The sequence below is a fragment of the Mesoplodon mirus genome (assembly GCF_964341445.2).
Source record: "Mesoplodon mirus genome assembly, chromosome: 18".
Classification (NCBI taxonomy): Eukaryota; Metazoa; Chordata; class Mammalia; order Artiodactyla; family Ziphiidae; genus Mesoplodon; species Mesoplodon mirus.
The window spans coordinates 7,722,475-7,735,189 of record NC_138994.1 but is presented as its reverse complement, the minus strand read 5'-3'; the positions used below and the strand labels follow the sequence as shown (position 1 = coordinate 7,735,189).

The window sequence follows — 12,715 nt, the reverse complement described above, 5'->3', positions numbered from 1 at the left end:
GCCCAGGCCCCAGGATCCCAGTTCAAACCCACTGGCTCCTAGGTTCCCATACCCACCGATTCCCCAGAAGCCTTTCCCAGCTTCTCAGCTTGATGTGTGGGAACTTGAAGGAGATAAATCTCCAGTGTGAGAGTGAGGTGAGGGGTGGCCAAGGAAACGGCGTGTTACAGGAACAAAGATGGGAGTTGGGACAGCCAGCTCATTCATAAGTGCTTTGTGGAGCTGTCAAGGCCTGCGCTCTGGGAGGGGGTGCGGGGAGGCTGGGCAAGGAAGGGGTGAGCCTGATGAGGCTGAGGCTGGGGCTTAAGGGTGACCCAGGGGGAGGGCCAGAGAGTACAGCGCCTGCCCCCACTTACCCTATCAGGGGCTCCACGTTCCTTCCATCATTCCCCCACTGCTAGACAGAGGCCTCAATTGACCCTCCAGACAAAGGGCCGGTTCTAATTCCAGCCCACAGCCCCGCACCTGCAGATGGGGAGAAAGCAGGAATGCAGAACGCCTGTATTCAGAGGGGAGGACTCCAGGAATCTGCTGGGAATGAGGCTGGCAGGAAACTGTAACAGGCTGTTCCTTGAAGATATGGAACAGGTTTGTTTTCCACCAGATTCCCAGCATCTAACAGGCACTGAGTGTGCCTGAGAATGCTGAGTGAGGAAAGGCCTGGGTCATAGGATCTAAAAGTTAGAAGACAGGTCAGAGGTCATCTGGTCCAGCCCTTCCTTGACCCACCGTCCCAGTGAAAGGGTCTCCTTGTCCAGTCAGTGGTCAGGGCCCCAGATGCAGCATCGGCCCCGGGAACTGCCCACTAGCACCTCTGTCTGGAGCCAGGCTGGGGCTGGCATGCCCAGGAGGCCCTGTCTCTGGGCACAGTGACCTTGGTGGGCATGAGAGGCACTCTCCCCATGGCTGGGCTGCGGCCCAGCCCCACCCACTCAGGCTATGCCAGGGGGCGTTGCCAGGGGCAGCCTGGGCCGGGCCAGGCCAGGCCCTCCTCCATAAAGCCAGCACATCCCAGGAGCAGGCAGAGCCAGGACAGGATGGAGAGGAGACGGGTCACCTCAGCGGCTCGCCGCTCCTACGTCTCCTCCTCAGAGATGGGGGTGGGGGGCCGCCGCCTGGGTCCTGGCACCCGCCTGTCCCTGGCTCGAATGCCATCTCCACGCCCGGCCCGGGTGGACTTCTCCTTGGCCGGGGCGCTCAACTCCAGCTTCAAGGAGACCCGGGCCAGTGAGCGGGCGGAGATGATGGAGCTCAATGACCGCTTCGCCAGCTACATCGAGAAGGTGCGCTTCCTGGAACAGCAGAACAAGGCGCTGGCTGCCGAGCTGAACCAGCTGCGGGCCAAGGAGCCCACCAAGCTTGCCGACGTCTACCAGGCGGAGCTGCGCGAGCTGCGGCTGCGGCTTGATCAACTTACCGCCAACAGCGCCCGGCTCGAGGTGGAGAGGGACAACCTGGCGCAGGACCTGGGCACCCTGAGGCAGAAGTGAGGAGGGGTCTCATGAGCTGCCCCCCACCCCCGGAGAGGGAGCGCCTGCAGGCCTGCAGGGTCTCGGGCAGGGGCTCTGCCTCCCTGCTCCCCAGTTTCCCACCTCTGGGAGGAGAGGGTGGCCCTTGCTCCCCAAGATGAGGGTGGGCCCGGGAGGAGGCCCAGGATCTCAGGGATCTGATTCCCAAAGACCTTCGGGTACTCTCAGCGCCTCCCCGCTGGGGAAAGCTGTGTGGGACAGTCTGGGACCCCCAGCGGGCAGGGTCTCTGCGCTTCACTCACTGCAGGGCCTTGTTACTGTGGTCGGGGAGCGCACCTATTCTGAGCCTGGGTCTGTCTAGAGGGGGAACTGGAAGGAAGATCGGTGTGCACCAGGAGGACTGGGCTGGGGTTACAGGAAGACAGGGAAAGAGCAGGCAGAATGCTGGCTTCAGAATACAGGAGACGCTGCCTGTCACCAGCTTATGACCCTAGTCAAGACACTTCAACTTGCACAGCTGTAAAGCGGAGATCTTAATAAAACCCATTTCCAAAGGTCAGGGGAAACCCCAGGGGCATGGTCCTTGCTGAGCTGGCAGGGCATGCGTGTGTGACTTCAAGTGTGGGAGGACGTGTGTGTGTGTGGGGTGTGTGGTGTGTGTGTGTGGTGTGTGTGCAGCAGCGAGTGTACATTGGTGGAAGCGCCTGTGTGAGCAGGAGCAGGTGCAGCAACCCTGATAAGGCCCCTTGGTAATGAGTTAAAGCAAAGGCCCTTGTCTGCTCACCCGCCTGGCCAAGTCCTGCGGCTCCTCACTCCTCTTGCCGCTCACAGTGGTCCTGGGAGGGAGGGGGGGTTCTCTGGCAGCCACCTCCAGGGAGGTTAGGGCAGGGGTCCAATAGTCCTCAGAAGAGCCCGGACCCAGGAATGTGTCCCCCTACCCCAGGCTCCAGGATGAAACCAACCTGAGGCTGGAGGCTGAGAACAACCTGGCTGCCTATCGACAGGTCAGGGTGGTAGAGGGGAGGGGCTGGGGAGGGGGAGAGTGTTGATGGCAGCCCACCCAAACACAGCCCCCAAGCCCAGCCCTCCAGAGCAATGTGCTGCTCCCCCCAGCCACAAAAGGAGGGATCAGATAAGACTAGGGAGTGGGGAGGAGGAGTCTGGGGTCAGAGGGGCCCTTTGCTTCCTCCCTACTCCAGGAGGCAGATGAAGCCACCCTGGGCCGTCTGGATCTGGAGAGGAAGACTGAGTCTCTGGAGGAGGAAATCCGGTTCTGGAGGAAGATCCATGAGGAGGTAAGGTCAGGGCAGAGGGAGGAAAGGCCAACACAGATTGGAACTGAGGAAAAGAGACAGAGAGACGGAGACTGAGACAGAGATATTCAGACAGAGAGAGAAGGAGACAGACTGACAGAGAGAAAAAATGAGAGAGAGAGAAAAGACAGAGAGAGATACAGAGAGAGACTAAGGGAGACAAAGACAGGGCCTTCCCTGGTGGTCCAGTGGTTAGGACTCTGCGCTTCCACTTCAGGGAGCACGGGGTCCATCCCTGGCTGGGGAACTCACATGCCTCGCGGCGCGGCCAGGGTACAAAATGATACAAGAGAGCATCTCCAGCCCCCGGTAAAATGCACACAGACACACACTCCACTTACTGAGAATTACAACGGGCCTCGTCACCTCCTGTTTTTCTTCACTACAGCCCTGTGAGATAGGGACCGTTCCAGTGTTCTCTCCTTTTCACAGAGGAGGACATTGAAGCCCAGAGATGTTAAAGAACTTGCTAAGGTCACACAGTTAGTCTCTCTGACTCCATTCCCTCTGCCATCTGTCTTCATTTAAATGAGAGCTATACATAAAAACACACACACAAACAAACAAACAAACCCCCCTACCCCCGCTGAGCTCTGACTTCAGATAATGGATGCAGAATCCACGGCCTCAGGGAACCTGGGAACCCACAGGCACACCCACACCACAGGGACTCAGTCACTCACCCACGAGAACACAGGGACACTTTCAGTGCTCCTGCCTTCCAGGCCTGGGAGGAGGACACCATGAGACCCCCAAACTACCCCCGCCTCCCTTAGCCTGGGCCATGCCATTTCCTCCAACTAGGAATGCCCACCTCCCTTAGCCAACTTCTGTGTCCGAGGGGCAGACAGAAGAGGGCATGATGCTGTGGGGAAACCCCAGTTGCAGCCTGGTCCTTGAGCCCTGGCATCCCTTCTCTCACCCTGGCCAGGAGGTGCGGGAGCTCCAGGAGCAGCTGGCTCAGCAGCAGGTCCATGTGGAGATGGACGTGGCCAAGCCCGACCTCACAGCAGCCCTGAGAGAGATCCGTACACAGTACGAGGCAGTGGCATCCAGCAACATGCATGAGGCGGAGGAGTGGTACCGCTCCAAGGTAGCCCTGACTTTGGGCCAGCCTGCCTCCTCCAGGCAGCCCTCCTGGCTCCGTACAAAAGAACTGGGGAAGGAGGGTGGAGGAAGCTGGGGGAGGATCCTCTCTGAGTGACTGACCTTCACCAGAGAAGTGAGGTGCCTTGCCCGGGGCTACACAGGCAATATTATTTCCAATAAGTACTTATTAGTACTTATTGCTATTACTATTAGCCAACACTGTTGTGTATTAGGCCCTGTGCTTTGCATGGATTATTTCACCATGAAGTAGGTACTGTTCTTTGATAGATGAGAGAACTAAAGTCCAGAGAGGTTAACTAACTTGCCCAATGTCACACAGCTCCTAAGCAGTAGAGCTGGATTTCTAACCCTAGCTACCTCACTTGGGAGCCTGTATTCTTGATGCGTCTGTATCCTGGGTTATTGAGCATCTACTACATCTCCAGCTCTGCCCAGGATACAGAGACATGTCTGACCAGGGACATGTTATGTCACTCAATAATGATGTCTACGGAGAACACAGCAGGGCAGAGTTTACATACAATGTGGGGACAGGAAGGATATCATAGAAGGGAGGGCACTGGGGCCAGGCAGGACTGGAAGCCTGTGAACATAAAGAAAAGAGGAAAGGGGCATTCAGAGTGCAGGACAGAGCCTGAGTAGAGGCCGAAAAGCACAAAGAGGTAGGGGCCCAGAGATCCTGGGCCAGGGCGTGGAGCTGAGGCGTGTAAGTGGCAGAAGCCAGTGATGGTTCTGAGCAGGGCAAGACGTGATGGAGCCCTGAGGGCTTCACTGCAACAGGGCTATTAGAGTACAGAGCTCTGCTCACCAGAATCCCCTGTGTAAGGTGGAGGAGGTCAGGGTTCAGTCACGTGGATGGAGCTGCCAGTGCTGGAGATTCCGGATTCCGTGGCAAACACTGTTCATTCCTGCATTCCCTGACCAGGCATTGCGCTAGGTGCTAGAGACGTAGCAGTGTCTTCTGTGTCCCCGGTCCACGGGCCGCAGTCGCTGCGAATAATCCCACCCAGGCCATTGGCTGGGGTGAGCTGGACAACAACCCTGGGGTCCCGCCCATCTCCCTGATCCTCCAGACATCGTCCCTCTCCACGGGCCAGCACAGCTCCCGCCGTAAGCGTCCCCAGCCCTCCCCTCAGCATAAAGCCCTCTCCCCATTTAGTTTGCGGACTTGACGGACGCTGCTGCCCGCAACGCGGAGCTGCTCCGCCAGGCCAAGCACGAGGCCAACGACTACCGGCGCCAGCTGCAGGCCTTAACCTGCGACCTGGAGTCCTTGCGCGGCACGGTGAGCGCGGGCAGGGCCCGAGGCGGGGGGACGGGGTCCGCGAGCGGAGGCTGGCGAACCGGAGGAGGGGACCTGCCGCCCTAGGAGGTGCTGGAAAAGGGCCAGGGGCTGGGACCAGGGCTGGGGGCGGAGCTCTGAAAAGTTACTCGGGGCGGGGCGGGGCGGGGACGGGGGCGGGGCCTCGAGAAACCAGCCGACTCCACCCACAGAACGAGTCCCTGGAGAGGCAGATGCGTGAGCAGGAGGAGCGCCACGCGCGGGAGGCGGCGAGTTACCTGGAGGCGCTGGGCCGGCTGGAAGAGGAGGGGCAGAGCCTCAAGGACGAGATGGCCCGCCACCTGCAGGAGTACCAGGACCTGCTCAGCGTTAAACTGGCCCTGGATATCGAGATCGCCACCTACAGGAAGCTGCTGGAGGGCGAGGAGAACCGGTGAGCCCTGCCCAGCAGCCCTCCCTGCTGGCCCCTCCCTGGAGTTGCTTTGCTCCCTTCAGGGACCGTCTTATTCAGTCTTGCGTCCAGCCCCCTCCTATCCCAGTGCCCAGCACAGTGCTTGCCTAGCACACAGTTGGTATTCAATAAATGTCTGATGAATGAGTGAACGGATTCAATTCAGCCCATGTTGATTAGGTCCCAGAGTAAGGACTCGGGTCACCTCCCAAACTGAGGCTCACTCCCCACCCTCCCCACAAAAATCGGACTTCTTTTCCCCTGACCAGTGTCTTCTGCCGCCTGGGAATTCTCTTCGCCACTCTTCCCTCCCCTCTGCCATCCTCCAAGCGTCCACTCTCTTTTGAATAGAGATGTGCCCCTCACAACATCCAGGCTCCTTGCCAGCTTTGGTAGCTCCAAGGAGTGTGTTTGCTGCTGGGGAAGCTAAAAGATGGGGTCGGCCTTTCCTGGCAAGGAAGAAAGCTTCAAAGCTGTCATGAAATCTCCAGACCAGGACCTGGCCTGGGGATATCCTCGGGCAGCCTGGTCACCCCTCTCTCTCTCTCTCTGCTGTCTTTCAGCATCACCATTCCTGTGCAGACCTTCTCCAACCTGCAGATCCGAGGTCAGTAGAACAGGGTCTTGTGGGCAGAGTGTTGGATTCCTGCCCCCTCCCCCAGGCCTGTGAGTTGCTGTTCTGGCCTGGGGCCAAGGACCAGGGCAAACGGGCCTGGGGCTCTCCATGGGGACCTTCATGATTCACCGCAGAACTTCTAGCCAGAACACACCATCCCAGAGCATTCAAGGTGGGGCTTGCAGCCACTCCTGTCCTGCTCTGCCCTTTGTCCCACCCGCCCCCCCATCCCCACACCCCATTCCACTGCAGAACTGGGTGACTGTCTCAACCTCTGTCCTGTCTGCAGATCCCTGATTAAGCTCTGCGCATCCAAGTGTTTGATGTTTGTGTGTTTTTTTTAACTGCTTGTCACTACAGGGGGCAAAAGCACCAAAGAAGGGGAAAGTCACAAGGTCACAAGACATCTCAAAAGCCTCACAATACAAGTTATACCAATACAGGCTCACCAGATTGTAAATGGAGCCCCCGCCGGCTCGGCTCTCGGTTAGCTGCCTGCCTTATAGACACGGTGCTCTTCTCAGCTTGATAGGGAGCGAGCCTCACCAAGCCCACTTTCCCCATCCTCTTGGGCTCCCTCCTCCCAGGTTTCCTTAAAGGGCCAAGCCTGTGTCATTTTCCCAGCAACCTCAGCACCCAGCCCAGGACCTGGCACAGGGTAAATGTAGGTTAAAGTAGCAGAGTTGGCCGGTGTTCAAGGTGATAAGTCCTCGGGTGCACAGATGAGATGCTCTGGGGCCTCTGAGCAAACGCCAGCCTCTGCCTCACCTCTTTCCCATCACTGGGAGGGCCCCTAGGGTCTCACTGTGCCCGGCGGCCAGGCTCTCTGCCTGATTCGTCTGTCCCTGAGGCTCCATTGTTCAGCTCAGTGATGATTCAACCCAGAGGATTATTTCCCCCTGGACGGCTGCTCTTGGAGTGAATAAAGTTTTATGTCCCCTGCTCTTAATTTTAAATATTAGTGAATGTGACATGTTATATTTTTCTCTCTGAGGGGGTGAAAAGAAGTAAATTACTTCTTACTTGTATGTGGCCCTCAAATGATTCTTAGCTAAGGAAAAAAAATTCTTCTTTCTTTTGGGCTAGAAATTTAGGAACACTAGCTATGCATGTCCCAGGGCTTAGTTCAGCATCAGAAGGGTTAACCAGGCAGACCAGGTAGAGGCAATACTGCCAAATGCCAGACAGAAAAGGGTCACTAGGGCCCAGAGAAGAGGCAGAGAGAAGTAGGAAAGAGGAAGGGGGACAGGAAAGGGACCCACGTGTATCGAGCACTAATATGTGCCCGTCATTTAACAAACATTATTTCAGTTAACTGACTCCTCACTCCCACGTGGAAAAGTAGACAACAGCATCCCCATTTTGCAGATGAGGACACTGAGGCTGGAAGAGGTAAATTAATTTGCCCACAGTCATGTGGCTGAGCTGGGACTCAAGTTCTGGCCTGCCTGACTTCAAAACCCACATGCTCCTTCCTCGGCATGGCGCTGCGTTGACAGGAAGCCAGGAGCCAGGTGAGGGCTTGCAGAGGGGCTGAAATGCAGCCAGGCCAGGAGAGCGAGCAGTGCAGCAAGGACTTGCCCAGCACCGTGGGGACTTAGGAGGTTGCCAGCCCCTTTGGAAGAGCCTATGCCCGCTCTGCCTGATCGGATAGGCTTTTGTACTCATGATTGGGGGTTTCATGGTGAAACCGAGGGTGGGAGAGGATGTCTAGTGCCCTGAGAGCCCATGGAGGCCTCCTCTCCTCATGCCTGCAGAAACCAGCCTGGACACCAATTCCGTGACAGAAGGCCACCTCAAGAGGAACATCGTGGTGAAGACTGTGGAGATGCGGGATGGAGAGGTGAGGAGGGTGGATCCCAGATTCTGGCCCCGGCAGACTCTGGAAGAAAGCTTGACTGGCACATAGAAGGTTTTTGATAATTCACAAAGAGCTCCTCTGGGAGGCTCTGCAAGAGGGGAAGGAACCCGGATGTAATTCATTTCCCCAGCCCCTCCACTGGCAGTTCTAAGGGGAGCCTGGGTGCCTAGACCACTGGATGGGGTCCTGACTCCAGCTTTCTCCCTATCTCACCCTCAGACTCAGGTGCCCCCCCCATGCCAGGCCTGGGGGAGAGAGAAAGAAAATTAAAGTTAGTAGCTTTCACTCCCAACTTCCAACTTGCAGCTTGGTGAAAGGAACCTGGCAGAAGAATGGGATGGGGGGATTGGTCATACCCCCTCCCCATCACACCAGCAACAGTACCAGCTAATCTCACAAGATCAGCTCACCATGTGCCAGGCACCATGATAGTTGTTTGCCCGTGTTACCTCATCTCCCCCTCTGACTGCTGCATTGGGGGTGTTCTGGCTACCATCATAGAAAAGATGACCCAGGAAGGCGGGGGACTTGTCTAGGTCCATAGCCTAGCTGTGGTGGACCTGGAGTCTGTGTGAGCTCTTAACCTAACTGTGGCACCTTCTCTGTCCCCTGCAGGTCATTAAGGAGTCCAAGCAGGAGCACAAGGATGTGATGTGAGACAGGACCCACCTGGTGGTCCCTGCCCCACAGTATGAGGGGCCTGCAGCAGGAGTCGGGGTAGTTGCCCCTCCTCTGCTAGTTAATTTCCCCAGACTTGAGTCCCCACCCACCCCAGCTGCTCCTTTTCCCCCTCAGTCTCTGTGTCAGCTTGCTGCCCTAGGCTCCATCAGCATTAAGCCTGTCAGACAGCACCCACCCAGCACCCAGCAACTCTAACAGGGCACTCACCCCAAAGGGGCAGCCTGAAGGGGCATGGCCAACAGCTTGGGTTAGAATTGGGAGGGAGGAGAGAAGTTGGGGAGGGCAGGGAGACCTAATAAATCACCCTCCACATCCCGAATCTCTGTTGTCATGGCAACTGTTGCCAGAGCCGGAGGTGTCTGGGGGTATCTGGGAATGGGGCCTTTGAATTTCCTCAGTCTGGTGGAGGAAAACCGAGACTCTGAGACAGGCAGGGGAATCCCCACAGGCAAGGAGGCTTTGGCCAGAGGCTTATTCTTCTAGACTGACTGACCAGTCTGAGGATGGGTGGGGCTATCCTGCCACCTGGAGTAGTCGCAGGACAGAATTCCTGGCCTGCCCAGATTGCAGAGGGGCTTCCTGAGTGATGGTTCAAGTGTCTCAGCCCCACTGAGCTGCCATGTGGGCATGCCGTGGGCCCGTGGGAGCTTGATTCTCAGCACTTGGGGGAACTACAGTGTAAGTGGTGAGGGAAGGGGTGCTGGGGGGGAGTAGAAGGGGGCCTGGCCCCGAGCTGTGGGCACAGAGAGGTCAAGCCCGGGAGGACTCCCCCCACCCCATACAGGCTGGAGGGGGCGCAGGTAGAGAGGGTAGAGGAGGCGGTTGGGATGAGGCCAGACATCAGAGTGGGGGGCTGTGCGTGAGCAGTTACACTTGGCCTCTGGGTCGTGGGAATCAAGAAAGTGACTCATCCTCTTGAAGATGCTGAAACAGGAAAGAAAGAGGCTGCTGTTCCTGGGGGCGGGGCCCACTTTGTCCCAGCACTAAAGGCCCTTTCCTGGCTGCGTAATCCCTGTCCACCCAGGCCTGGGAGCCGCTGCAGCTGCCGCCTGACCCCAGCAAATACTGCTAGGCAAAGCCTCTGCTGCACGCCCGACCCCCTCCTCCCCACAGTGACCGCTGCTCTTCCCTAAGCCAAGGCCCCTGTTGTCCCCTTGTAGTCAAATACAAAACGTACCCCCGTGTTTTAGGTAGCACCCTATTTTATAATTTGGGAACCCGAGACCCACGCGGAGTGAAGACACTGGTTTGTGTTCCTGCAGCCTAGAGGCAGGACAGCTTGGGGCAGACACTTTCACCCCGAGCACCTGTTCTGGGGTCCACGGGAAGACTGGCGGGCACGAGATGATCAGTGGCCACGAGTGGGGCTCAGAGGCCCACTCCAGGGTCCCCATCTCCCTCTAAGGCAGAGGGAGAGAGAAGTCGGAGTCCCTCCCTCCTTCCAAGGCTGGTGCCCTTCCCCTACTCCCTCCTGCCACCCACTGCTGCTAACCTTCGGGGCACCACTGCTGCCTTTAGTCACTGACATAAATAAAGACAACTGCTGTGGCTTTCCCCAGAGTGGACTCTGATCTGTTCGGCAGAGGCTGGGGCTGGGGGAAGGGGGCAGGAAGTAGCCTTGGACAAGACACAACTTGCTTCTTATCACTGATCATCTTGGGACCCCCAGCCACCCCCAGCAGCGGCCACATGACAAATCCCATCTCCAGCCCTACTCTGCCCTGCAGCCCTGGTGCCTTCCCCCACAGCCTTTGCTTCCCGCCCCTCTTCTCACCCCCAGCCCCCAGCCTGGGTGCAATCTCTCAGGAAAGTCCTGAATTCAGTCTCCAATTTCCTCATCCATTTCCCCTGTTCTAGTCTCTACCTGTGTTCCCAAACTCACCATTTCTACCTGCCAGTGCCGGGATGAGGCTGGGAAAGAAGGCAAAGAGGATATACACTAGGTACCCCGACCCTTTTCTTCCTCCCTCTGCTACCCCCAATTCAAACAGCGCCCACTTAGCAATCCTCGAAGGCAAGAAAATAAAGCACGTCAGACGCTGTTCAACACCAGACAGGTGATAAATGTTAGGTTCACTTCTTCCTTCTCTGAGCGTGAAGTCAGAAGACACAGGCACCCTGGCTACTTCCATCTCGCTTCAGTCCCCCATCTCCCACCAGCCTCGGGCCTCCCCGCTTCCCAGATTGGGTCCCAGACTCGCTCATGATAGCAGGGAACAGGTTATAGCTAACAACTTTGTCCACATGCCCTGCCACACATCCCAGCTCAGGATGCCTATCCAGAGGCATCTGGTACCATTTAACAAACACATTTGTGCACAATTGGTCTTCAGAGCTGGGGAAGAGAGAGCCTAGGGGGAGAAGTTGGGACAACAGCGGAATAAGTAACAGCAGCAACGACAGAGGTGAATAGTGATGAAGACTGCCGTGATGACCAGGTAGCCTATCAGGGTGCGCACCACGGTGGCCCGAATCTCGGGGTTGGAGAACGAGACTGGGTAGCGGCCTCGAGATGTCACGCCCAGTCGCAACCCAGCGATGCGCACGCCCTGCCGCCAGCAATAGTAGATGCCCCGGTCTTCCAGCCGGGTGAAGCGGATGTGGAGATGGTTGCCGTGGTCGATGAACACCCTCATGGACCTGTTGACGCCCTCTAGGTACTGCGTGCGGTAGAGGTTCTGCTGGTCCTTGTCCCAGGCCACGGCATGCTCCGGCCGGGCCCCGGGACAGGAGATGATTAGTCCGTGGCCCAGCCTCTGCTGGTGGAACTGAATGGGCACCTGGGGCAACCAGGGCCGGCTGCCCACTTTGGACACGTAGCTGAAGAGCGCCATCACACCCTCCTGGATCTTCTTCTTCTCGCAGGGCACCAGGCAGCTCCGAAGCAGCAGCTCGGGGGCGTGGCTGCTGGCCTTGGCCCGGAGCTGCCTGGGTACAGCCCGCGAACCACAGGACACCACGTCGGGCATTGTCTTGCGGTAGCGGGGGGAGAGGCCTGGGCTCTGCAGGTAACACAGGCCAATGCGCCACTGCTCCCCGCGCACCCCGCAGCGGTCGCAGGGGGTCCACTCCCAGAAGGTGGTGAAGACGTGGAGGCTCCCGTGGTACTCATCTGCGAAGGGCTCCTGGCCCTGGTCCTTGAAGGTGGCCTTCATCCCCTCACTGCTCTGGATGTCCACGTCGTAGGCATAAAAGTAGTCCCCCTTGCGGGTGCCGCAGAAATACAAGCCTGAGTCCTCGGGCTGCACCCGGAAGACCAACAGGCTGAACATGCGGATGCTGAAGCGGACCAGCATGTCGCTGCCCACACGCACCTGGGCTGCCTCCGTCAGGACCCGCCCATCAAAGTCCGTCAGCACTTTGGTGTGGCTGCTGCCGAGGTGTTTCTGATAGTACCAGACGACAGCGGACACCTCCTCGGGCTTGCAGTGGCAGGGGAGCTCGATGCTCATGTCAGCCAGGTAGGCTGCATTGTCAAACATCAGGAACGCTGGGCAGGGGGTCCTCTGAAAAATGTTCTCCTTCTCCACGATTTCAAAGGCCTGGAGGCTCCCCAACACCCATAGGAGCACAGTGGCCTGGGCCAGGTTCATGCCTGTGCAAGGGAAGAGTCAGAGGGGCCGGGGCAAAACCTAGGCACTAAAGGCCTATGGGGCTTCTAGAAATCACTGCTGGGAGAAGTCATCTATATGAGGAAAGGATCCAGCAGCCAGGAAAAGAAGCAACAATCTGCCGAGGAAGCTGCCCCAGACAAGGCAATTTATTCCCAGTGGATGTACAAGATGCCCTTCTAACGTTCTGGACGTGAACTTGAGGGAAAACCATTCTAGAACCTGGCCCTTTCTCCCCTTCTAGAACACTGGCACTCACTCAAGAATGGGTCAGGGGAAGCCAGAATGAGGAGCAAGGGCCCAGGTACCAGGACAGGGAAA

General features: G+C 57.6%; 2 protein-coding genes across 3 annotated transcripts; one reads left to right on the top strand and one right to left on the bottom strand.

Annotated features, from left to right (window-relative positions):
• Positions 1–1,019: 1,019 nt before the first annotated feature.
• On the top strand, positions 1,020–10,303 carry GFAP (glial fibrillary acidic protein; the record flags this gene model as incomplete). Of its 2 annotated transcripts, XM_082605108.1 has the most annotated exons (10): positions 1,038–1,486; positions 2,413–2,473; positions 2,669–2,764; positions 3,714–3,875; positions 5,052–5,177; positions 5,387–5,607; positions 6,189–6,232; positions 6,602–6,727; positions 7,999–8,084; positions 8,718–10,303. In XM_082605108.1, 10 exons carry the CDS (start codon positions 1,038–1,040, stop codon positions 8,757–8,759), a joined length of 1,413 nt encoding a protein of 470 aa, XP_082461234.1. In that variant the 3' UTR covers positions 8,760–10,303. The 2 variants fall into 2 exon arrangements, with proteins under 2 accessions (XP_082461235.1, XP_082461234.1); XM_082605109.1 differs by lacking the exon at positions 6,602–6,727 and having other exon boundaries at positions 1,020–1,486.
• An 831-nt stretch (positions 10,304–11,134) lies between these two features.
• On the bottom strand, positions 11,135–12,376 carry FAM187A (family with sequence similarity 187 member A; the record flags this gene model as incomplete). Its single annotated transcript, XM_082605110.1, has 1 exon — positions 11,135–12,376. The coding sequence occupies one exon, from the start codon at positions 12,374–12,376 to the stop codon at positions 11,135–11,137; it is 1,242 nt and encodes a 413-aa protein (XP_082461236.1).
• Between the last annotated feature and the right edge of the window lie 339 nt (positions 12,377–12,715).